At 47.9% G+C, this 24,412-nt stretch overlaps 2 protein-coding genes and 1 long non-coding RNA gene across 3 annotated transcripts in view; 2 read left to right on the top strand and 1 right to left on the bottom strand.

The window, feature by feature from the left end:
- The window catches only part of rfx4 (regulatory factor X, 4), a 34,764-nt gene extending 27,042 nt beyond the window's left edge, over positions 1 to 7,722 (top strand). The window contains 4 exon segments of the mRNA XM_055650486.1: positions 426 to 578; positions 1,383 to 1,542; positions 2,496 to 2,631; positions 7,234 to 7,722. Coding sequence (XP_055506461.1) covers positions 426 to 578; positions 1,383 to 1,542; positions 2,496 to 2,631; positions 7,234 to 7,506 — 722 coding nt within the window. The 3' untranslated portion in view covers positions 7,507 to 7,722.
- A 5,459-nt stretch (positions 7,723 to 13,181) lies between these two features.
- On the bottom strand, positions 13,182 to 17,936 carry LOC129706292 (uncharacterized). The gene is made up of 2 exons (XR_008725033.1): positions 17,843 to 17,936; positions 13,182 to 14,507 (listed from the first exon to the last, which is right to left on the bottom strand). It is a non-coding gene; the product is annotated as an uncharacterized LOC129706292 (long non-coding RNA).
- Positions 17,937 to 17,994: 58 nt separating this feature from the next.
- The window catches only part of ric8b (RIC8 guanine nucleotide exchange factor B), a 35,470-nt gene continuing 29,052 nt past the window's right edge, over positions 17,995 to 24,412 (top strand). The window contains exons 1-2 of the mRNA XM_055650485.1: positions 17,995 to 18,152; positions 22,768 to 22,815. Coding sequence (XP_055506460.1) covers positions 18,072 to 18,152; positions 22,768 to 22,815 — 129 coding nt within the window. The 5' untranslated portion in view covers positions 17,995 to 18,071. The remainder of the gene's footprint in view (positions 18,153 to 22,767; positions 22,816 to 24,412) is intronic.

Below are 24,412 nucleotides of genomic sequence, written 5' to 3'. Positions count from 1 at the left end.
ATGTCTTATTGATAATTTATATATTTTTTTATTAAATGAGCAAAAATGAACGGTGAGCCCATGGGCGCGGCCGCGGAGAGATGCGAATGAACAAAAAGGAAATAAAGTGCTGGAGTAACAGCGGGTCAGGCAGTATCTCTGCAGGACCGGGATAGGTGATGTCGCCAATCTATGTTCTCCATGGATGCTGCCTGACCCGCTGAGTTACTCCAGCACTCTGTGTCTTTTTTGTATCAAACAGCATCTGCAGTTCCTTGTTGAACATGAGGAAGAAGGAAGCGGCGGGGGCTTGTAACAGCCGCGTTGTGCCTGTTGCCCTGGAAGACCTACCTGCAGGGGTGGGGCGGGAGGGCAGGGACCGGCTCATGGAGGGTCGGTAGCGGTGACTTCACACCGGAGCCATCACTGACTCAGTGTTTCCACAGCAGAGCGTCAGGAGGAGGCGGCACCTTCCGAACACAGCCCGGCACCACAATCTCCCCCTCCCTTCTCTCCGGATCAACCCGTGTCCGCGGACATCGCTGTCGCCTCGCCCAGCAACAGTCAGTCTCCAGACTACCCCGCGTCCACCACGGCAGGTGAGATAGTCAGCGAGGTCACATAGTCAACCGTGGCCCACTCCCACCGCGGGCTCCGGAGGGTTGGGCGAGAGGGAGAGGGAGAAAGTGAGAAGGGGTGAGCGGATGGGGGGTAGGATGAGGGGAGAGGAGGAAGGGGTATGGGAGGGGCGAAGGAAGTGGGGGAGGGTGGAGAGGTGGAGGAGCAGAGAGTTGTGGGGAGAGAGGGATTGGGCGAAGGGGAAGGATAACAGAGGGAGTGTGGGAGGAGTGAAGCGCTGGGGTGAATGGGTAAGGGGGGTTCTGGGGAGCTGTCAGGGGTTCTGGATGGACAACTGGGTTACCTCCCTCCCTATGTTCTGCCCGGCAACTCCCCACCCTCTCCCCTTGCGGGGCATATGACCCCGCAGCCCAGACTCCCTCTGCCCCAGGTAGTCTGGATCTGGGGGTGGGGGTGAGTGAGTGAAGGAGGGGTGGAGGGTGAGTGATGGGGAGGGGTGGAGGGTGAGTGAGGGGGAGGGGTGGGGGGTGAGTGAGAGGGAGGGGGAGGGGTTGGGAGTGAGTGAGGGGGAGGGGGAGAGTGGTGTCACAGAGATTCCCGGTGTCCCGCCTGACTTCCCACATCCAGTGGCATCAAACGTCATTCATAAATGCTGCTGCAGATAGATTTTCCAATTATTTTATGAAAATTCCAACTGGCACTCGCAAAGATCTTTGCAGTTGTTATGTGCGCGGCTGTGTGTGTGTGTGTGTGTGTGTTTTTGCGTGTGTGTGTGTCGCTGCGCCGGCTGTTATGGTTGCTGATGGCTCTGCCTTTTGCCGCAGCCGTTCAGTCCTACACCTGGTCGCTGACCTACACGGTGACCACAGGAGCAGCTCCGGACAGCCCCCAGCAGGTGCCCTGCATGCGAAGCAATGCCACGGCCCCGGTCCCCGCTTCACACCGGCCCGGGATACCCGGATACACGGCCCGGGACCAGCATGGGTAAGTCACTCGCACAGCCTCGCATTCATTCCCCGTCTCACAGGCCTTCAGTGCCCGGCACCCAGCATCAAACTGTCTTAAAACTCTCATGAAGTCTTGTTTAATGTCATTAAATACCACAGCATCCAAACTGCAAATATTCCTGTTCATCTGCTTCCTCTGCCAGCACAGTTCACCTGCACCCTCTACTGCCTGTTCACCTGCACCCTCTACTGACACACCTGTTCACCTGCACCCTCTACTGACACACCTGTTCACCTGCATCCTCTACATGCACCTCATAAAGTCATAGAGATATACAGCATGACAACAGGCCCTTTGGCCCAACTTGCCCACACCGACCAATATATCCCATTTACACTAGTTCTACCTGCCTGCATTTAGCCCACATCCCTCTAAATCTGTCCTACTCATGTACCTGTCTGAATGTTTCTTAAATGTTGCAATACTACCACTGCACCTGCTCCCTCTGTCGGCATTCCATGAGTTCACGGCTGATGCAGTCTTGGCCTTGATACCCGTGTCCTACACTCTTCCCTTCACACCGATACTCCTGAATCTCCATTGGAAGTGCTCCATAATGCCTCAACCCTCAACCCCTCCACCGACGCACCCCTCCTCCACCTCCATCTTCCCCTCCTCCACCGTAATCCTCCCCCCTCTACCTGACCCTCCCCTCCTCCTCCACCACAATCCCTCCTCCACTTGATTCCCCCTTCCACCTCGACTGCTCCCCCCCCCCCTTTGCGTTCCGCCTCTCAACCTCAACCCCCCTCCAGCACCCACTGCAACCAGGTATACATTCCCACCTGTCGTGCAGGTAGAGTCAGGTGAGGCCACAGGTGAGCCCTACCTCCATTGTCGGGGTTCCCCCTCTGGCGTTGGTAGGAAATACCTCGGACAGCGAATGGAGTGTTTTGTGAACTCTATCTTTGGCGACCTCTCTCCCCCAGGTACACAGGAGGCTACAACTACGGTAGTTACAGCAATCCAGCCCCGCTGCCCATCCAGAACCAGTACCCAGCCCTGACACACGACGCCCTCTCCTCACCACTGCCCTATCCCACCTACCACAGGAGTGGATCACAGGTCAGTGCACGCGCTCAGCCTGCGAGGGGCCACGATTCATCCACAAAAATCAATCCAGCACCAAAATCCTGCACCTGCTGGAGTTTAGAACTTAAGCAGAATTGGCTGCGGGCCGGTTAGCATCTGCGGAGAGAAACTCGAAGGCCTGAACTATGGGGAGAGGTTGAGCACGCTAGGGCTTTGTTGCTTGGAGTGCAGGAGGATGAGGGGTGATCTTATAGTGGTGCACAAAATCATAAGGGGAATAGATAGGGTAAACACACAGAGTTTTTTGCCCAGAATAGGGGAAGTCGAGGACAGCTAAAGTTAGAGGGGAAAGATTTAATGGGAACCTGAGGGGTAACTTTTTCACACAAAGGGTGGTGGGTGTATGGAACAAGCTGCCAGAGGACATAGGGGCAGGTACTATCACAACATTTAAGAAACATTTTGACAGGTACATGGATAAAATACATTTAGAGGGATATGGGCCAAATGCAGACTGGTGGGACAAGTGTAGATGGGGCATGTTGGATGGCATAGGCAAGTTGGGCCTGTTTCCATGCTGTATGACTCTATTGCTCTGAACACCAAGATCAGACTGAAGATGTTTCTCGAGAAATAGTACGATGAAACATTCATGAGCTATATTTCAGAGGGAGTTAGATGTGGCCCTTGTGGCTAAAGGTATCAGGGGGTATGGAGAGAAGGCAGGTACAGGATACTGAGTTGGATGATCAGCCATGATCATATTGAATGGCGGTGCAGGCTCGAAGGGCCGAATGGCCTACTCCTGCACCTATTTTCTATGTTTCTATGATAATTAAGAAACAACTGAATCACAAGGTAGAAGCGGCTACAGACCGAATAGAGCCATAGAATTCTACAGCATCGAAACAGGCCCTTCGGCCCATCTAGGTCATGCTGACCAACTTGGCATTAAGGCTAGACCCACTAAAAGTAATAATTTTATCCGCTTCTACAGCTTCCTCTGGCAGCATGTTCCAGACGGACTGCCTTGTGAGTGAAAAAGTTGTTCCTGGCTTCCCTCCAAATTCTCTCCCATCTCACCTCGGACTTATGCCCTCTTGTTTTCGAATCCTCTATCCTGGGGAAACAGACTGTGAGCATTCACTTTTTCCATGCCCCTTGCCCTCATGACCTTGCACAACTTGATATCACCCCTCAGTCTCCTGTTCAAAAAACGTCCCAACCTAACCAAACTCTCCCTGTAACTCCTTCTTGAACGATGCACGATCTCCATAATTAGGCAAAACAGATTATTAATCATTCTATTGAGTACAGAGCTTTAATATTTTTAATGTGGAAAGAACTATTTCTGTTCGGCTGTTCCACTCTCGTCAATATCCGTGGAGTTTCTAGATTTAGAATAAACGAGACAGAAAGGAGATCTTTTATTTTCCGCGGCTGGTTTTCCGTGACCCAGGATGTGCAACAATAAAGAATGGTCCTTAAATTACAGCTTGGCCCATTGGCCGTCGCTCATTCCCAAACTATTCTCGGCATGTGTTACTGAAGCCACAGTGAACAAGTCTTCAGTGTCTGGCTCTTTGGTGAAGGGATGTAATATTGTATCTATCGTAGAAACTATCACAGTTCATCCCTGATAATCACATTAATAAATGTTGTGATTAACGGATCCTAGAGTCATATAGCACATAAATAGGCCCTTCGGCCCAACTCGTCCATGCCGACCAAGATGTCCAATGTAAGCTAGTCCCACCAGCCTGCTTTTGGCTCATATCCCACTAAACCTTTCCTGTCCATGTACCTATTTTAAATGTTGATATAGTACCTACCTCAACTACCTCCTCTGGCAGCTCATTCCATATACCCACCACACTCTGTGTGGAAAAAGTTGCCCCAGGTTCCAATTAAATCTTTCCCCTCTCACCTTAAACCTATGTTCTCTGGTTCTTGATTCCCCATACACTGGGTAAAGGCTCAGTCCATTCACCCTATCGATTCCCTTTGTGATTGTATACACCTCCATTAGATCACCCCATATCCTCCTGTGCTCCAAGGAATAAAGTCCCAGCCTGCCCAACCTCCCCCGATGGATCAGTGTGTGGGAAAGAACTGCAGATGCTGGTTTAAATCGAAGATAGACACAAAAAGCTGGAGTAACTCAGCGGGTCAGGCAGCACCTCTGGAGAAAAGGAATCGTTGACGGTTCGTGTCGAGACCCTTCTTCAGACTGAGAGTCAAGGGAAAGAGAAATGAGAAAAACAGGTGGTGATATAGAGGGATATAGAACAAATGAATGAAAGATATATTTGATTTTACTTCATGTAATTCTAACCTCAGGGATGGACCCAGGAAAGTGGGTTTGCTGTTCAGTGGGCAAGCTGAACAAGTTGGGATTGTAAAGACTTGGCTACGTGGGGAGTTGCAGCAGGCACGATGACGTGGGCAGGATTAGCTGGGAAACGGTTAAACTAGGATTTAGCCAGCTGAGCTGTTTTCTTCTTCTCAAAGAATGGCCTCTGAGTCTGTGAACCCAACAACACACTCAGAAGGCAAATGTTTTCCTGCTTAGACAGAGGCCTCTTTCACACTCTGCATAATGAATGGCCGAGCACATTTGAATGAGATGTGTTCCCTTGAACTCCAGCTATGGGGAATCGCAGAATAGCAGACTTCTAGAGAGAGGAGGGGGGGGGGGGGGTGTGGAGAGAGAGGTTTGCATTAAACTGCGGCAGATCTAAGCCTCTCTGACCTCTCCTGTCTGTCTGTGTACACCTCTCAAACCGCTCCCCAGCACTCCGTGGTGTTTAGATGCCTTCAGAGCGACCTTAGTGCACGCACCACGAGTCGACCTGTCTAATGGTGACTTCCGGTGAAGGGTCCTCCAACAACCGTACCCTTTGTCCCAGCCGCTCATGAGTGGGGACTCTGTTTCAGGCGCAGTGTGTGTGTGTGTGTGTGCAAGAACTCTGGGTGACAACGGATGCGGTGTGAGAGGGGCGATTGTGGTGACCTGGGCGGACATCCGCACAGATGGCTGCGCTCCGGCCACGGCATGGGGGGGGGGAGGGGGGGGGTGGGTGACCATTTGCCCGTCCAGCTGATGAGAGGGTGGGGAGGCGGGAGGGTTTGCGAGAGGCGGGAGTCGTTTGGAGAGTCGGGTCATGGTAGGGGGGCGAGGGCAGAAGGGAGAGGGTGGGGGGATGAGGGGAGGGAGGGGCTGCTGGGTGGGGGGAAGGGTGCGTGGAGGGAGGGGGGGGGGAGAGCGGTGGGGGAGGGGTGAGGGGGGGGGGGGGGGGATCAGACCGGGAGATATTTGGCAGAGTCAGGCCAGGGAGAGGGTCGGGGGAAGGAAGAGGGGGGGAGAGAAGAGGAGGGGGGAGGGAAAAGGGTGGGAGGGAAAACGGGAAAGGGTGGGGACGGGACGGGAGGGGAGGGGGGGAGGGGAGGGGCGGGAGTGGAGAGGGAGGGGAGGGATGGGCAGGGGAGGGATAGACCGGGAGATGCTTGAGTCCGACCGGAAAGAGGGTCAGGGAAGGTTAGGCCAAGGGTTTGGAGGAGGGGGGAGGGAGGGAGGGGAGGGTCAGGATACTAGCGGGAAAGGTTTAGAGGAATAAATGAATGGTCTAATAATGAGAGGCCAAGATAGAGTAGATGTGGAGAGGATGTCTCCACTCATGGGAGAGTCCAGGACCAGGTAGACAAAAATGCTGGAGAAACTCAGCGGGTGAGGCAGCATCTATGGAGAAAAGAAATAGGCGATGTTTCGGGTTGAGACCCTTCTTCAGAGGTCGGTCACAGCCTCGGGCTAAAAGGTATATGTTTAGAATGGCGATGAGGAGCAATTTATTTAGCCAGAGGGTGGTGAATCTGTGGAATTCATTGCCACAGATGACTCTCCTTCATCCCTTTCCCTCCCCTTTGAAGAAACCCATCTATTTCTCCCCTCCCATCCGCCACTGTCTCCACTCTGGCTACATAATCTACAAATCTTCAAACCCGTCTCACATCTTCTGTTCTTATCTCTAAACTTTGTTCTAACCACCTGCTTATCAAAAACCCACCCCTATTACATGCCCCCCCTCCCCCTTCCCCCCTACAATCAGTATGAGAAAGTGTCCCAACCAGAAAAGTCCGGACCCAAACATATTCTCCAGAGATGCTGTCTGACCCACACGTTCATAGGTCATAGGAGCAGAGGAAGGTCGTTTTTGTCATCCAATTTACTCTGCCATTGCCATTCAATCATGGTTGATCTATCTTTTCCTCTCAACCCCATTCCCTGCCTTCTCCCCATAACCTTTGACAGCCTTCCTAATCAAGAATCTCACAAGCTCCCTCTTAGAAATCCCAACCCACGGCCTCCACAGCCGTCTGTGGCAACTAATTCCATAGATTCACCACACTGGCTAAAGAAATTCCTCCTTTTCTCCGTTCTCAAGGTACGTCCTTTTATTCTGAGGCTGAGCCCTCTGGTCCTAGACTCTCCCACCAGCGGAAACATATTTTCCACATCCACTCTGTCTAGTTACTCCAGACCTTGGTGCCCATCTCCAGAGATGCTGCATGATCCGTTGTTATTCCAGCCCTGTATGTTTTTTTCCCCCGGGTCTAACTGTGTGTTTGTTTCCACAGTATCCGTTCAGCGGCCAGAGCCCGCGGATGGAGCCCTGCCTGATGGGCAGCACCCCCCGGCTACACTCGGCGCCCGTCACCCCTCGCTGGCCCGACGTGTCCTCGGCCAACACTTGCTACACCAGCGCCTCCATGCACTCGGGGAGGTACGGGGGCTCGGGCGACATGTACACCTCGCTGGTGCCCCGCCGCAGCGCCGACTACGAGCACACGCAGCACTTCCCCGGCTTCGCCTACATCAACGGCGAGGCGTCCACGGGATGGGCTAAGTAGTCCCGCGGGTGGTGTGTTGGGGACCCGCAGCCGCCGGCCCGCGGCCACACAGAGATGCCGGACCACCTCTCCCTCCCGCCGGCCCTCCCAGGCTTGGAGAGGCCGCTTACACACCGGCACGAGTCCGGCTGTTCCCCACAGACAATGGCCGGAGTTTCCAACGGGACCTGTGGACAGACACTCTCTCAACCCCCTTTCCATCCTCCCCCTCCCTCCTCTCCCTCTCTCTCCCCCTCACCCCTCTCCCTCCCCCTCCTTTCCTCTCCTCCTCTTCCCTCCTTCCATTCTCCACTTTCTCCCCTCTTCCTCTCTCCACCCTCCTCCTCCTCCTCTTCCCCTCCTCCTTCTCCCCCCCCCCCCCCCCCCCATTCTCTCTCCCTTCCTCTCTACCCCCCCCCCCCCCCCCTCTCTCTCTCTCTCTCATAATACCGTGTCTCTCCTCCCGAATGAACATTTCCAACGTTACCGAAGTGACGTGCAGTGGGAACTCGACCGAGTGCCGGTGAGCGCTGTTTCCCGGAGTGGACCAGGCCTCACCCCGCCTTCACCATCCACCCGGTGCTCAGACCGTTTGCCGGGCCAGCGGGCACAGTGGACTGGCTGCATTGCTCACACGGGACTGCAGAGGCTGGGATGTGGAGCAAAAACAAACCGCTGGAAGAATTCGGCGGGTCGAGCAGCATCTGTGGGGAAGGGACGGATGGTCGACGTTTCGGGTCGAGACCCTCACTTTAGTAGTTGTCGTCTTGCAGTGAGTAATTCAGCGAGCCAGGCCCCGTGACGGGACGGATTCCCCACCCGCAGCCACCTTTGTCTCGGCTGCTCTGCCCACGGTGACCCGGCACCGCTGTACATTGATGTACCTACTCTCACAACGGGACCAGCAGGAAGCCGCTGCCAGACTCCGCCCTTGGATTATTCAGATGTACAGCACCGTGGACAGCTGGATAACTCCATTTGACCGAGACACCAGGAACAACTGCAGGTGCTGGAAAAGTTAGCAAAACACAAAATGCTGGAAGAACTCACCTTGTCAGGCAGCATCCGTGGAGGGAACAAATAGACGACACTTTGGGTCGAAACGCTGTCCGTTCCCTCCACAGACGCTCGCCGACCGAGTTCCTCCAGCACTTTGTGTCTAAGTTAATTTGACATCTTCACATGGCCACAGAACACATTCAGACACTGAAAGCCGTGCCTTAGGAACGACACTCGTTGTGTTTGTGTGAAAATGCTTATCTAATGTTCTCCTGTATCCTTGACAGATCGGTTAATGGAATAACCTGTCTCTAGCCTGTCTCTAGTGAGTGTATGTACTCTGGTTCATTAACATAGTTCTTCCTTTGTACTGTTTTTGCAATTACAGAATGCACTCGGCAGATTATATGGACATTACCCTATGGGTAAGGTGGATAATGGAAAGAATAACACAAGAAACCTTATCCTTGTTTTGTACATAAAAGCACTGTTAGAGCCGTGTGTGGTAACTATAACTGTGCATAAACCCCCAAGTACATAGTATTATTTGTACAGATGTGTGAGATATATGAAGGCTAAACGTTCTCAAAATACAAATACATTTTTTTTTAATTGTTCAGATTTCTATTAATATTATTACTGCTCTGCAACCGTTTTTCCCCAGACATCGGACATTTTCCCAGAGTAGGAGAATGGAGAACCAGAGGACATAGGTTTAAGGTGAGGGGGAAGATTTAATAGGAACCGGAAAAGCAACTCTATCACACACACAAAGGGTGGTGGGTGTATGGAACGAGCTACTGGAGGAGGTAGTTAAGGCAGGTACTATCACAACGATTAGGAAAATTTAGACAGGTACATGGATAGGATAGGTTTAGACGGATATATTTCCACACTATAAGTCTCTATCTGTTGTGGGAAATGCAGGTGAGGCGGTCAGAAAGTGGCAGGTTTGGCCAACTGCACAGCTGGATTGTGGAATGGAATCTGTGACTTCTTTGCAAAAGTAAGTTTAATTTACAGGTACAAAATGACAGTGAAAACATGACTCTCAGGAGCCATCTATCTAAAATAAGGAATGTTCATGTAAGTATCAAATCAAAACATTATTACTTTAATCCAGGAAACACTCCAGTCCCTGCGGTGCAGAAAACGGCCAAGGTACCCATGGCCAAGCAGGCTGGATGGGCTGAATGGCCTCCCACCTGTTCCTACTTTATATGGCCTACAATCCCAGCTGCCAATCCAAGCAGTAATGCATCCCAACAATATGCTTTTTATGGTGCATCTGCAGGAATTGACAAGAGTCATTGGAGATATACCAAATATCCTTAACCTTCTGAGGAAGTTGGTCTTCCATGATAGAGATATCAAAAATAAGAGGGTGCTTGCGGGTTTAAGGTGAGATAAAGGAGTTTTAATGAGGATCTGAGAGTAGGTTTTTCACATGGAGAGTGGTTGATATCTACAAGTGAAACGGGCCCTTTGGCCCAACCCGTCCATGCCAACCAAGGTACCCATCTAAGCTAGTCCCGTTTGCCTGTATTTTGCTCATATGCCTCTTTTCCTATCCATGTACCTGTCCAAGTGTCTTCTAAATGCTTTTATAGAATCTGCCTCAACTACCCCCTAGCATGTTCCATACACCTATTGACCTCTGAGTGATAAAGTTGCCCCTCAGGTGTATATTAAATCTTTTCCCTCTCACCTCAAACATATGTCCTTTTGTATTTGATTCCCCTACCCTGTGTAAATGACTCTGGGCATTTTCCCTATCTTTTCCCCCTCGTGTTGTCCGAGGAGGTGGTGGAATCCGACACAATCAATGTGTTTAAGAGACATTTGAATAGACAAATAAATGGACAAGGCATAGCAGGATATGGACATCATGCAGGCAAATGGGATTAGTGTAGATGGGATATAATGTTGGCATGGATGTAGTGGGTAGAAGGGCCTGTTTCTGTTCTGTGCGACTCTAAAACTCTATCAAGGTGCGACAGGTGAAGCCAGGTTACGAAGCCACTAAAACAAACAGGTTGTGGAGAGATGAGGGGCTCATTGGGAAGGTGGGAGTCCCATTAATAATGTTCAGTTTAATTCCTTTCTCAACGTGAATGTAGAGAAACCTGGAATTCTTACTTACTGTTTGATTCGATTTATTTAAGCATTTGGAAATTATCTGCTAAATATCAGCTGCATTCAATTTCACCTTTTAAAATGTTCACTTAATTATTGCATTGATAAAAAGACCAGAGAATCGTCAAATAATTTGTTGGAAGAATGTTACAGTGAGAAAAGGTTCCATATCTTTAACAAATTTCAGAGCAATGTTATAGATGCTGACTTTAGATTCTCATTCAGAAGGGAGTGAGGATAAGGAACAGGTTTCAGACTGTCTGACTTTGCACAATAGCTCAGAAGAATTAAGAACAAGCAAACAAAATATACAGCAATGGGTAAAAGATCCTCACTAACAGATCAGCAGATCCTTATATTAGCAGGATCAAAGATCCACGATTCACTCAGGCTCCAAGGCACTCCTGATAGATGTTGTCAGTTCATTCACATGCTGTGAAACAAACCTACTTCTTTAATACCAATTAATCACAAAGAAAACGGCAGGATTGTGAAATCTTCTAATTATGCCAGTCTTTCAAGGTTGTAGCTGGTGGATAGTTTGTGGGAGCAGCAATACTGAAGGCTTTGGAATCAATTCAAAGTGTACTGTTCACCAAGTAATTACCAGCATAAAGAAGATACATTCAGTTGCTGAATGCCAGCTAGGCTTATACACTGAAGCTTTTAATTTGTGCCAAAGCATCAGAGTGCACTCAAGCCCAACATTTTGCACCTTTATCTGCCTCTGAACTAAAGAGGAATGTGAAATATTGGTGATATGAAACGGGAAATGAAAGTGCACAGGAGAAATAATCATTGCCTACCGAGAGAGAGAGAGAGTCTCACAGAAAGACCCACTACTGGGCTGCACTACAAACAATAACCTGATCTTTACTCTTTACAGGGGCTGATCAGGTCCAGCATGACTGACTTCAATGTGCATCGTTAAGTATCAACAGAAAGATGTATTCATTTTACTTTTACTTTTCCACACAAAGACAGCTAATTGGAACCTAATTGTAATGATCTGTCCTTAGATCTATACATTTATACTCAATTCTCATTGGTAGCTCTGTTACATTAAAGCAATGTAAGTTAATTCACTGAAAATCAAAAGAAAAACTGCAAATGGTGGAAATATAGAATTAAAACAGGAAATACAGGAACTACAGTTCGTCAGGCCATACCTGACCTGGAATATCACTGTTATTTATCTTCCCACAGGAGAAGTGCGTTCTGACCTGCTGAGCAATGGGGCATTTTCTGTTTCATTTTAATTTACGCTCTCCCATCATTATTTTTAACAAAGACTATATTTATATTTTATTTCAGTTTTTGTTTCTGTAGAGTTCCTGCTCAAACGACACAAAAACATTCGAACATTGGCATGTTTCTGAAAGGTAATTTGCCATTGATATGTGTTATGAGTACTATGTCGATTTCTTCAGCCCACCTTGACCATGCCGACTAAATTGGCATACTGAGCTAATCCCATTTCCCTGCACTTTGCCCAATATCCCTCAAAACCCTTCCTATCTACCTATCTGTTCAAATGTATTTTTATTGTATCTGTTTCTTTCGCTTCCTCTGGCAGCTCACTCTGATTACCCTCTGAGTGAAATAGTGCCCCCTAAAGTCTTTCTTAATTCTTCCCTCTTACCTTAAGCTATACCCTCTAGTTTTAGAATCCTCTATGCTGGGCAAAAGACTGTGAGCGTTCACTTTATCCATGCCTCTCATGTTTTTATGTTAACCCGAGCCTCCTACGCTACAAAGAAAAACGTCCCAGTCCAGCCAACCATGTAAATTTGTGAATCACAATCTAACACAGCTGCAAACTAAAAGTTTCAGTAGTAGGAGGTAAAATGAACCCGCCTGCAAGAAACGAATAGTTTACGTGTACGGCGTATAATTTTTAAAATAAACAAGCCCGCTATTTTTCCTGGTAATTTTTGGCTCTGCGGTGAATGTGAACTGAAGTCACCTGTTCTTGCCCAGGCTCCTGTTAGCGTGGGCTGAGGCCTTATTTTCACGTGAACCTACTTTGCAAGGACTTGGCAGTAAAGATGCCCTCCACAAAACTCGGCAGCAGCACTACTGTGTTTGGGAGAGTGAGTGTGCGTTCATGTTTCATTCCTGGGCTGTGGAGTCTTACATTTGACGAGTTTCAGATCAGGGGAGCCTTAAAGCAGTGTGAAGATCATTATTTTCAAACATCATTGAAATGCGAGAGAGTTTATTAGCAGAGAGTGAAAAGGGCCCAGCGAGGGGTCGTGTGCAGTGAAAGTCCATGAGGTGGAATGTATTCAAGCTCCTGGCAAGCAGTCTCTCACTGGTGGGGTCAATGCCCTCCAACACCATAACCTTTGACCCAAGATCTAGTCTATCGGTTAAAACTGACCCACAAATCCGGCAGGCTCACAGCCAGACACTGTCGAAGGTTTGCACAAGGTGACGGCACACAACAAGTAGTGTTGCTTCACCAACCTGAGGTGCAACTCATTATAGCTTCCCCCTTCAACCCTGCACTAATCCAACAATCTTTTCAAGCAAACCCTTAAAATAATGCAGCTGCCCAATTGTTGAAAGGTTTAATCCAATAAAGCAGCCAATAAATCAGATTTGTTCGAGAGAAATACAATGGAGAGTACACTAATCTTATCAAGGTGGCCAGAACCAAGATCGGTGGCACGTTTACAATCATAAACCTTTATGTGGTGGAGTTGAATTTTCTCAACATTTGGTGTTTAGAAGCAGCCTGCCCAGGGAGTAGAGTTTGGTCGGGTCTCCTGTGACTCTGGATACTATTTAGTGATCAGTTTATTTGTTATTGGTTTGTTATTATCACGTGTACTGAGATACAGTGAAAACTTTTCTTTTGCATGCTACCCAGCGAATCATAACATACGTGAGCACAATAGGCAGCACAGGAGAAAAAATAAACACATTGGGTGAAAGCACTTGTGTGATTTGAAAAACACAAATAGATGTGAAGTGATCAGACTCTGCGGAGACCCGCACCATTTCACCACACTCACTCCCCATGCTTACCCCTCACTGTGTGGCTGCTCTTACTCCCATGCTGGGTAACTCCAGCATCAATAATAACTTGGAATTATGTTGGTTTATTCAAAGCTGTTGGCCCATCCGATCAACAAATGCAAATTTTCTAGAATATGATCTGAGATAAAACCGAGAAGTGTTGGAAACACTCGGCAGGTCAGGCAGGGTTTGTGGAGAGATAAATAGAGTCCATATTTTAGGGCAAAGAGCCATCAATAGAAGGTAACAATTTCTGACGGCTTAATTGGAAGGCGGATGAGGGAGTAAGAAAAGGAACTTAACGCGCGGGGGCCAGACATCGATGCCTGAAGGATGTGGAGACTGACCCAATTACATTTACACAGGTACTGGAGCAGAAAAAAAAGAGTAATTTGTTCAAAAATATAATTATGAAAAAAAGCCAACTCCACGTCCAAGAGGTGGTCCATATATAGTCATAGGTCATGGAAACAGGCCATTCGGCCCAACTTGGCCACACTGTCCAACATATCCCATTTACACCAGTAGTGTTCTGTGCCAACGTAGGTTTAGGGTTGTGTGGGTTGGTTCAATAACCTGATGGTTGCAGGAAAATAGCTGTTTCTGAATCTGGTGGTGTGGGACTTCTGGCTCCTGTACATCCTGCCTGACGGTAGCAGTGAGAAGAGGGCACGGCCCTTATGGTGAGGATTCTTGATGATATATACCGTCTTCTTGAGGCAGCGCCTAGTGTAGATGCTCTCGATGGAGGGGGATGGAGGTCTGCCAATGGGAAAGTCCAGCAACCAGTTGCAAACCCTTGATCAGCAAGGAGCAAAAGGACCTCACAACAGTTGCTGATCAGTTAAAGATCGTAGGTGGTTCTAGAATCGACAATCGATGATCAGAGAAACAAAGTAACAGCCACGGAGAGCTTTGAGCTGTTAAGCAGACCAGGCATGGATACAATGAACCACCTTCTGTGCACTGTCACTAAGGCAAGTATACCCTTACATCATAGAGAACTGTAAAACAGTTCAGGTCATCGCCGGGTTACAAATGTCTGACTATGAACACCCCAATAGTCCCGCGCTGTACTATTCTACGTTTGTCTATTATTTCTATGGAAAGTATTTTTCGGTGGGATGTGGGAATAGGTGTCTGCTGCCTCAGAGAGAAAGAACAGGGGTTTGCAAAGTCTAATCGTGCTTTTGAGCCTGCATCAAGTAGAAACACTGACCCAAAACGACGAGCTGCCAGAGTTGCTCTAGGAGGCAGGTATTATAACAACATTTAAAAGACATTTGGACAGGTACAAGGATAGGAGATGTTAGATGGATATGGGGTCAGGCACAGAAAAGTGGGACAGGTTTAGATGGGCATCTTGGTCAGCATGGACAAGTTGGGCCGAAGGGGCTGTTTCTCTGCTGTATGTCTCTGTGACTTTAACAACTAAAACTTTTATTAAAACTAAAAATAGTGTTTACGGATGAATAAACCACTTCAATTTGTTTCAAATCTTGGATCAGTTTCCAGCAATCAGCAGAAACATGGAAACTGGGTGCCCACTCCCCGGTAAACCACAATCCACCGTTTCCAACGCATCTCCCACCTCTGATAGAAATTGCATGAAAATTTCAGTGCCAGGTCCTATAGTCCACATACCACAGATTCCAGAGCTCTCTTTACTCAGACAAGATGGTCCCACGCCTTTGGAGGTGCTCTGGGTCTTCAAAGGTCAGCTGTGGGAGGCACCCTGAGATACAGGGGTTGAGTGGTGGCCATGTGAGGCGTGGAACTGTAGTCTGTGGGTCGACTTGTCCGGGTCAAAGTGGAGGTGGAGTGGGCCACTGGAGCCTTTGCAGCAGCCTGGGGTTCGATTGGATTGGGCACAGCTCCAAAATGTTGAGCGCGTGGATCGGACATGGCCTGCAGCAGCGCAGAGCGGTGGAGGACATCTACACATTACTAGGCCATCAGGCCCAGTGCCGCCACAAGGACAACAGGCCTTTATGGCTGTTAAGTATCTATATTTTTAACAGCTCTGAACTTGAAGGGTGCAAGAGGGCAAGTCATTTGTACTGTCTCAACATAATATGCTATCTTACACTCTTGTACTTAAATATGATTGTGCCTAATGTATAGTATGATTGTTACAGAACTGTGTGCAAAACAAAGGACTGCACTGTACCTAGCTACATGTGACAATGAAGTATAATTGAACTGTTGAACATTAATTCCCTCTGTTCCAGTAAGTGGCAGAGAGAATCAAGTGATGTTGGGAAAGGGCATTATAATCTGCATTACTGTATCCCCCCTGCGGTCACACAATCTCGCACTGCAGAGGGTGTTGCTGAAGGAACAAACCACCAAAATTTCTACAAAATGTCCCTCATTCCCAGAAATGGCTGCCAAGCTCGGTGTAACCAAATCCGCCTCTTTGAAAGCTGTTCTGCCCCACAGTGGTTGCTGATTAAACTTTACACCAGACTTTCTGCTGATTATTTATACATAGAAATCCTGCCTCGAAAGCGATACCACTTTCATGACGAGTTCAAACCTTGTTTTTGTGCATTCTCTCCTAAATATTCCAAATGGTCTTACAATGATCTTCAATCTACGAAATGCAATTTCAAAAGCCTTGTACAATATGTGTCAAAAGACTTCAAGAATCCAAAAATAAAGTGCTGGAGGAACACAGTGGGTCATACAGCATTTGTGGAGGCAATGGGCAGACAATGTTTCTGGTTGGGACCTTTCTCCAGTCCTGACCAAAAATGTTGTTTGTCCATTCTCTCCACTGAGGTTGCAGGACCTGCTGTATTCCTCCAGCACTTTATTTTTATTTCAGGATTCCAGCATCCGCACTCTCTTGTATCTCATCTTTAAAACCCAGTCTGGATAATGTCTGAATTATTGAAAATAACATTTGAGCATTTAGAGGCACAATCATAGACATGTAGCACGGAAACAGACCCTTTGGCCCATCTTGCACATGCTAACCAGGATGCCCCTTCTACACTAATCCCACCAGCCTGTGTTTGACCCATATCCCTCTAAACCTTTCCTATCCATGTACCTGTCCAAGTTTTTTTTTAATGTTGTTATAGTGCCTGCATCAACTACCTCCTCTTGCAGCTCATTTCATACACCCACCACTCTGAGTGAAAAATGTGTCCTGCAGGTTCCTATTAAGTCTTTCTCCTCTCACTAATTCTCCTAGTACTAGTTTCCTCTCTCTTGGGATTTAAGAAGAACCTCAGTGGCTACCTTTATATTTAAAAGATGGTCCGTATCTGGAATGAGCTGCTGGGGGGAAGTTATAGAAGCTGATACATTTACATTTGGACATTTGGACAAATATACAAATAGCAAGGGGTTAGAAGGATATAGGCCACATGCAGACGAATGAGACTACTCCAAAATCTCAATTTGGTCAGCATGGACAGATTGGGCCAAAGGGCCTGTTTCTAAACTGTAAAGTTCTATAACTCTACAAGACTGTGACTTCAGAGGACGGGAGCATGTCAGAAATCCCCCCCTATAGAATATATCAAAGGCCTGTACAACCATCAGAAAGTGCTCACTACCTGCCTTCTCCATCAGGCATCTCCTGCCCCATGTGTGGTAGTGGGTCACATTGGCCTCAACAATCCACAAAATGGGAGCAGTGCAAAATTTACTCAATTTCTCAAATATACACCACTGCCTCTCTCCACACACCCAGGTGGTCCCCGTTCCAACCAGCGGCTCCACACCTTCCAGATCCCCCAATATCCCCTCCCAATCATACCCTGATCCAAATTCCACTCTGATCCACCCATACACACACTATGGACCCAACACCCTTACCCGGATCCACCCAAACACACGCTGTGCACCCATGTCACACCCCATATCCACCCAACCCATGCTGCCATTATGATTATACTGTGCCCCCACACCCACACTCTGCACCCCTACAATCTGCCCCAACCCACACTCTGATCCCACCGTCTACCCATACCGGCATCCAACCTACATCCCACCCTTACACTGTGTGCCTACCACATCCCACCTACAGCCGCAGCCCATGATCTACACTCTGCACCCACGCTGCCCCCACCCTTACACTGAGCACCCAGAACCCCCCCACTCATTCATAACAGTGCACACATCACATCCACCACCATGCATGCACCTCACCCACGCCACCCCCATCCTTACACTGTGCACTCACCACCCCCTCGCTCTCTCCTATCCCCGCACCAGGATGCCCACACGGCCATTCGGCCCCTCCCTCGCCGCTACAGCCCCGCCCGCGGCGGGTTGCCGGGGTAACGGCGGCGGCCGGGTGAGGGTTCAGGGCGGTGAAGGCGGGGCGGGGCGGCGCCGGGCGGAGGGAGGGCGGGCGGACTTCAGGCTCAGGCTGCGCTCAGGACCGGGCCCGGCAGCGGGAGGTGGCGGCGATGGAGCGGGAGGTGGCGGCGGTGGAGCAGGGTGGCGGCGAGGCCGATCTGGAGCAGCGGCTGCGGGCTTTCAACCGGCAGGTGAGCGGTAGGCCCGAAGCCTCGGGCTGACGTGCGGCTGAAGCCCGCCCGCCCGCCCTGCTCGATCCCGGCGGCCAGACCGCGCATCTCTCCCCCCCCCCAGCATCGCCACACACACACCCAGATTCCCGCCGCCGGACCCCCCACCCACAGCATTCACACCCCATCCCATCCTCACCCCGGCGATCCTCACTCCCGCCTTCACCTCCATCCTTATTCAACCAACCCCACCCTCCCCCTGGCGATCCGGCTCTGACCCTCACCCCACCCCCACTCCCACCCTCTCCCCACACCTCCATCCTCATTCACCCAACCCACCCTCACCCCCATCCTCGGATACCCTTCTGCCCTAACCCACACCATACATCTCGCTGCTGGACCCCCCCCACCCCCCCTCCCAACACCTCGCAACTATCCTCTCCCCGCCTGACACTTACCCCATTCTCCCCTCTTCGTCCCCACTCCCTCAACACTACTCTTTGCCTCCGTCTCCCTCCCCCCCCACCCCCCACATGCAGACTTGGTAGGGGGCAGAGGTGACAATGTACATAGAACAGCACAGCATAACACAGGAACAGGCCCTTCAGCCCACAATGCATGTGCTGAAAATGATGCCAAGCTAAACTGATCTGCTCTGCCGCAATCTGATCCATCCCCTGCATATCCATGTGCCCATCTAAAAGGTTCTTAAACACCACTATCGTACCTGCCTCCACCACCATTACCGGCAGAGAATTCTTGGCACCCGCCACTCGGCCAGAGATGAAAAGATGAAAAGACAGAAGATGTTCTCTCCCTACCTCAATTCTTTTGTCTTTTCATCTCTGACCTTTGTCCAACCATATGACTACCAAACCCCCTCTCACCTGTATCTACCTGTTACTCAACGCAGCATCTCTGCTGAGAAGGAATAGGTGACGTTTTAGGTCGAGACCCTTCTTCAGATCCTTTTCGATCTGAAACGTCATCCAGAGATGCTGTCTGACCCGCTGAGTTGCCTCAGTATTTTGTGTAAATTTTCTGTGTATACCAGCATCTGCAGATCCTTCCTGCACATTCTACCTATTACTTGCCAGGCTTTGTCCTGCCCCTCCTCTCTTCCAGCATTCTTTCTCCCACCACAGAGGGTAGTTGAGGCCAGTTCATTGGCTATATTTAAGAGGGAGTTAGATGTGGCCCTTGTGGCTCAGGGGGTATGGAGAGAAGGCAGGTACGGGATACTGAGTTGGATGATCAGCCATGATCATATTGAATGGCGGTGCAGGCTCGAAGGGCCGAATGGCCTACTCCTGCACCTAATTTCTATGTTTCTATAATCAGCCTGAAGGGTTTTGACCCGAAACTTCACCTATTCATGCTCTCCAGAAATGCTTCCTGACCCACCAAGTTACTCCAGCACTGTGTCTTTTATTGTAAACCAGCATCTACAGTTCCTTATGTTCATTCTATCAACATTGCCATTTTCAGCGAGCTATGGACTTGACCCTAAGATCCCTCTGTACATCAATGCTGTGAAGGGTCCTGCCATTAACTATATTTTCCCCTCCCGTTTGACTTCCCTCCCACTTTTCTGGATTAAATTCCATCTGCTATTTCTCCACCCAGAGGCATTTTCTGCCATAATTGTGATAGATTTCCTGTTAGCTTATCTGCGCCTTTCATGATTACCTTGTTGTGACCCTTGCACTTCTGTACTTTCTCTGTAACTGTAACATTATATTCTGCACTCTGTTTCCTTTTACTTTTTGCACTACTTGCTGTACACATGTTTGGTTTGATTGTGAAGATAAACACAAAATGCTGGAGTAATTCAGCGGGTCAGGCAGCATCCCTGGAGAACGTGGGTAGCTGACATTTTGGGTCGGAACCTTTCCTCAGACTAATTTGATTTAATTTGTTTTGATTGTACTTGTGCATGGTATAATGTGCCAGAATAGCCGGCAGACAAAGCTGTTCACTGTATCTATGTGCACATGACAATAATAAACCAATTAACTATATTTTCCCCTTCTGTTTGACCTCCCTCGCACTTTCCAGTAACTGGTTTACATCCTGCTGCACCCTTTGACAGCTTCCTTCATTGCCTGCAATTCCACCAATTTTGTGTTGTCTACAAACATTCTAATCTAGCCATTTTCATTCAATTCATTTCTGCACATAACAATCAACAAAGATCCCAACACTGATCCCTGTGGAATGTCATTGGCCATAGCCTCCAACCAAAATAATACCCTTCTACAACTTCCTTCTGTTGTCTTTGGACATTCTAAACTAACAAATCTCCATGGATCCCATGCATCTTAAGATTCTGGATCAGCCTACCTTGAGAAGGACCTTATCAAATGCCTTAATGCCAAAATGTCATTTGGACAACATCCATTGCACTATCCTGATCAATCAACTTTGTCGCCTCCTCAAAAATCACCTTTGCCACCTCCTCCAGAAAGCCATGCTGACTGTCCCTAATTAGCTCATTCTCTTCCAAATGAGAGTAAATCCTATCCTGAAGAATCCTCACCAATAGATTAGTTTAAGACTCATCAGCGTATCATTTCCTGGATATCCATATTTCCTTTCTTGAACAACATTGGCTACTTTCCAGTCCTCCAGACGTTTGCCCATGGCGAGAGACAATGCAAAGATCTTTGTCATGCTCAGCAATCCTCACTTTGACCTCTCTCCCTCTCCTCTCTCTTCCTCCTCTCCCCCCCCCCCCCCTCCCCCTCTCTCTCCCCCTCCCCCTCTCCCCGTCTCTCCCTCTCACACCCCTCTCCCTCTCCCCCATTCCTCCTCCCCTCTTTCCCTCTCTCTGGATAGATCCATCAGGTCATGGAGAAATCCCTCCTTTATCCTTTTGTGGGACTATCATTTCCCTAATTACCTTGTTGTTAATGTATGTACCTGTATTAAAAGCCTTGGGATTTTATTTAATCCGACTTGCCAGTGTCATTTCATGATCCCTTTTGGCCCTCCTAATTCCCAGCTTGAGTTCAATCCCGCTTTCTCTATATTCCTCAGGCCCAGTACTGAATTCATAGAAACATAGAAAATAAGTGCAGGAGTAGGCCATTTGGCCCTTCGAGCCTGCACCGCCATTCAATATGATCATGGCTGATCATCCAACTCAGTATCCCAACCCTGCCTTCTCTCCATACCCCCGGATCCCTTTAGCCACAAGGGCCACATCTAACTCCCTCATAAATAAAGCCAACAAACTGGCCTCAACTACCTTCTGTGGCAGAGAATTCCACAGATTCACCACTCTGTGTAAAAAATGATTTTCTCATCTCGGTCCTAAAAGACTTCCCTCTTATCATTAAACTGTGACCCCTAGTTCTGGACTTCCCCAACATCGGGAACAATCTGCCTGCATCTAGCCTGTCCAACCCCTTAAGAAGTTTGTACGTTTCTATAAGATCCCCCCTCAATCTTCTGAATTCCAGCGTGTACAAGCCGAGTCTATCCAGTCTTTCTTCATATGAAAGTCCTGCCATCCCAGGAATCAGTCTGGTGAACCTTCTCTGTACTCCCTCTATGGCAAGAATGTATTTCCTCAGATTAGGAGACCAAAACTGTACGCAATACTCCAGGTGTGGTCTCACCAAGACCCTGTACAACTGCAGTAGAACCTCCCTGCTCTTATACTCAAATCCTTTTGCTATGAATGCTAACATACCATTTGCTTTCTTCACTGCCTGCTGAATCTGCATTTCTACTTTCAATGACTGGTGTACCATGACACCCAGGTCTCGTTGCATCTCCCCTTTTCCTAATCGGCCACCATTCAGATAATAGTCTACTTTCCTGTTTTTGCCACCAAAGTGGATAACCTCACATTTATCCACATTATACTGCATATGCCATGCATTTGCCCACTCACCCAACCTATCCAAGTCACCTTGCAGCCTCCTAGCATCCTCCTCACAGCTAACACTGCCCCCCAGCTTCGTGTCATCCGCAAACTTGGAGATGTTGCATTCAATTCCCTCATCCAGATCATTAATATATATTGTAAATAGCTGGGGTCTCAGCACTGAGCCTTGCGGTACCTCACTAGTCACTGCCTGCCAGTCTAAAAAGGACCCGTTTACTCCTACTTTGCTTCCTGTCTGCCATCCAGTTCTCTATCCACATCAATACTGAACCCCCAATACCGTGTGCTTTAAGTCATGTGCTTAAATTCATCTTTCTAAACCTCACATATGCTTTCTTTTTCTCTTGTTTAGCAATGTTTTAATTTGATATTTTTCTCAGTTCATTCTGTTTGTGATGAAGCACCGTGAAGTGTAAAGAAAAGAAGCAACCTGATCAAGATGTTCTGTAAACCCTTCCCTGCATCTAATTGTCGGATGTTGGCTTATACCAGGCTGAGGCAAGGCATACAGACAATTTATATACAACTTCTTGACTTTGAGGCAGATGAAAGCTTGCCGTACATTCCCAAGGAAGTGGGGCTGGGCAGATAGTGTGGAAAGAATTTACAGCAGAATTGGATCAGATTGATGTTGACATTAAATAACAGCGCTTCTTATAACCTCTCACATTGGACCAAGGAGTCTCTTATTTTCCTTTGTTTCTGACATTGCAGTCATTTTCTGTGCATCTTATTTTACAGAACAGCCAAACTTTCAAGTTTGATCTAAAAGAGCAAGAAGAGAGAAAGGTAAGAAGCTGATAAATGCCCTGCTATCCCACAGAAATATTTGCTCTAAATGCCCGGTCATTTAATAGTATATGAACAGTATCAACATAACTGGCAGCTCAAATATTAATCTAGGAGCAGAATTGTCCAGACTTTACCTCCTGTGTGTCCTATATAATAAAATAAACATTGCCACCATCTTTATAAGTTTAAGTATTTTGTTTGATGCACTTTAAATACTTCTTAACTTTGAGAAATTAAATGACAATGATGCGCAAGACTCTTGTACGGGTGTTGTCAAGTTCCTGAAACATGGGCTGGGTGTTGGTTGCTAAGACTCTGATCTAACTGTCGGTGTTGGAATCCAAGCAGCTTTGCACTTGGCTAGGAGCCAGTTGCAGAATTCCAAGAGCTCTGTGCATCATAGACCATAACCACCATATGCAGAGTTAACATACACCTTATAGAGTGAAAAGCAGAAGGACAGGCCTTTCAGAATGGAGAAAAGTGGTTTATATCAAACCGTCTAAAACTACAAAATTAACATGCAAATAACCAGCATTTTAAAGCTGCTTAAGTTTTGGTCTGCAATGTAATTGATGCTAATACAGAAAGATTTATTTGGACTTTTAATGTCCTCAGCATGTCCCAAAGTGTTTCGGGGCCAATAAATTTGCGTGTGATGTTCAAGTCTGTTGTAATATGGTAAACATTACTTTCTGGCTTTGGTGAAAAACTTTCAGTGGAGGTCCAAAGCATCTTGGGGGTCTACAAACGTAGATCATTCAGTGTCACAGAGAGGCACAGAGAAAGAATCACAAAGGCTATTGGAATGCTGGCCTTTATGTCTAGATGACTGGATTACCAAGGGTTGAAAGTTATGCCACAGCTATACAAAGCTTAGTTAGTTCATACCGCGGGTACCATGAGCAGTTCTGAGCATCACGCCTCAAGAAGAATAGAATGGCCTTGGAGGAAGTGGGTTCTGGCAGTTGAATTACTCAAGGGGGCTCCAGAAAACTGGGTTACTTTCACTGAAATCTGGAAAGTAACTTAACTTAAGTTTTCTAGGTATTAAGGGGATCAAATAAAATAACTGGAGAGAAACTAAATCATCTGGTTTGGCTTGGGATGGTTTAGCCCAGGAAAGAAAAGTCTAAAAAGAAGAGCTGGACTTTCCCAAGCCTGTTAGAGACCGTTTCTGTAAACAGAGATAGTAGTAATTTGATTACTTTTCCTCAAAAAAACACTTGATGAATAGTTGTAATTCAGAAACCAATAACTAAAGATAATAAGAGACAGGGTCTACGCCCCAAAGCAACTGCAATCTCACCAAATGGTAAAACAGGCGCAAGGATAGAATGGCTTCCCGCTGTCTCTGAACAAAATTACCAGATGATTAGTTCTGTACTCCTGCGAGCTGGAAGAGGAAATGTCACAGCTCAGAAATAAATGGGGCATCATGTTCGGTATGGACATGTTGGGCTGAAGAGCCTGTTTGCCTGCTGATTGTCTATAAATAAGCCCTTTGCCCATCTGGTCTGTATTAAAGCTATCAGATATATTGCATCCATATGAACCTACTGATGATCCTCAGTGTAACACCTAAGAGTCTGCA

This window comes from Leucoraja erinacea, chromosome 19, assembly GCF_028641065.1.
Source record: "Leucoraja erinacea ecotype New England chromosome 19, Leri_hhj_1, whole genome shotgun sequence".
Lineage (NCBI taxonomy): Eukaryota > Metazoa > Chordata > Chondrichthyes > Rajiformes > Rajidae > Leucoraja > Leucoraja erinaceus.
The sequence above is the reverse complement of the archived record's forward strand: the minus strand, read 5'-3'. Positions and strand labels throughout refer to the sequence as shown.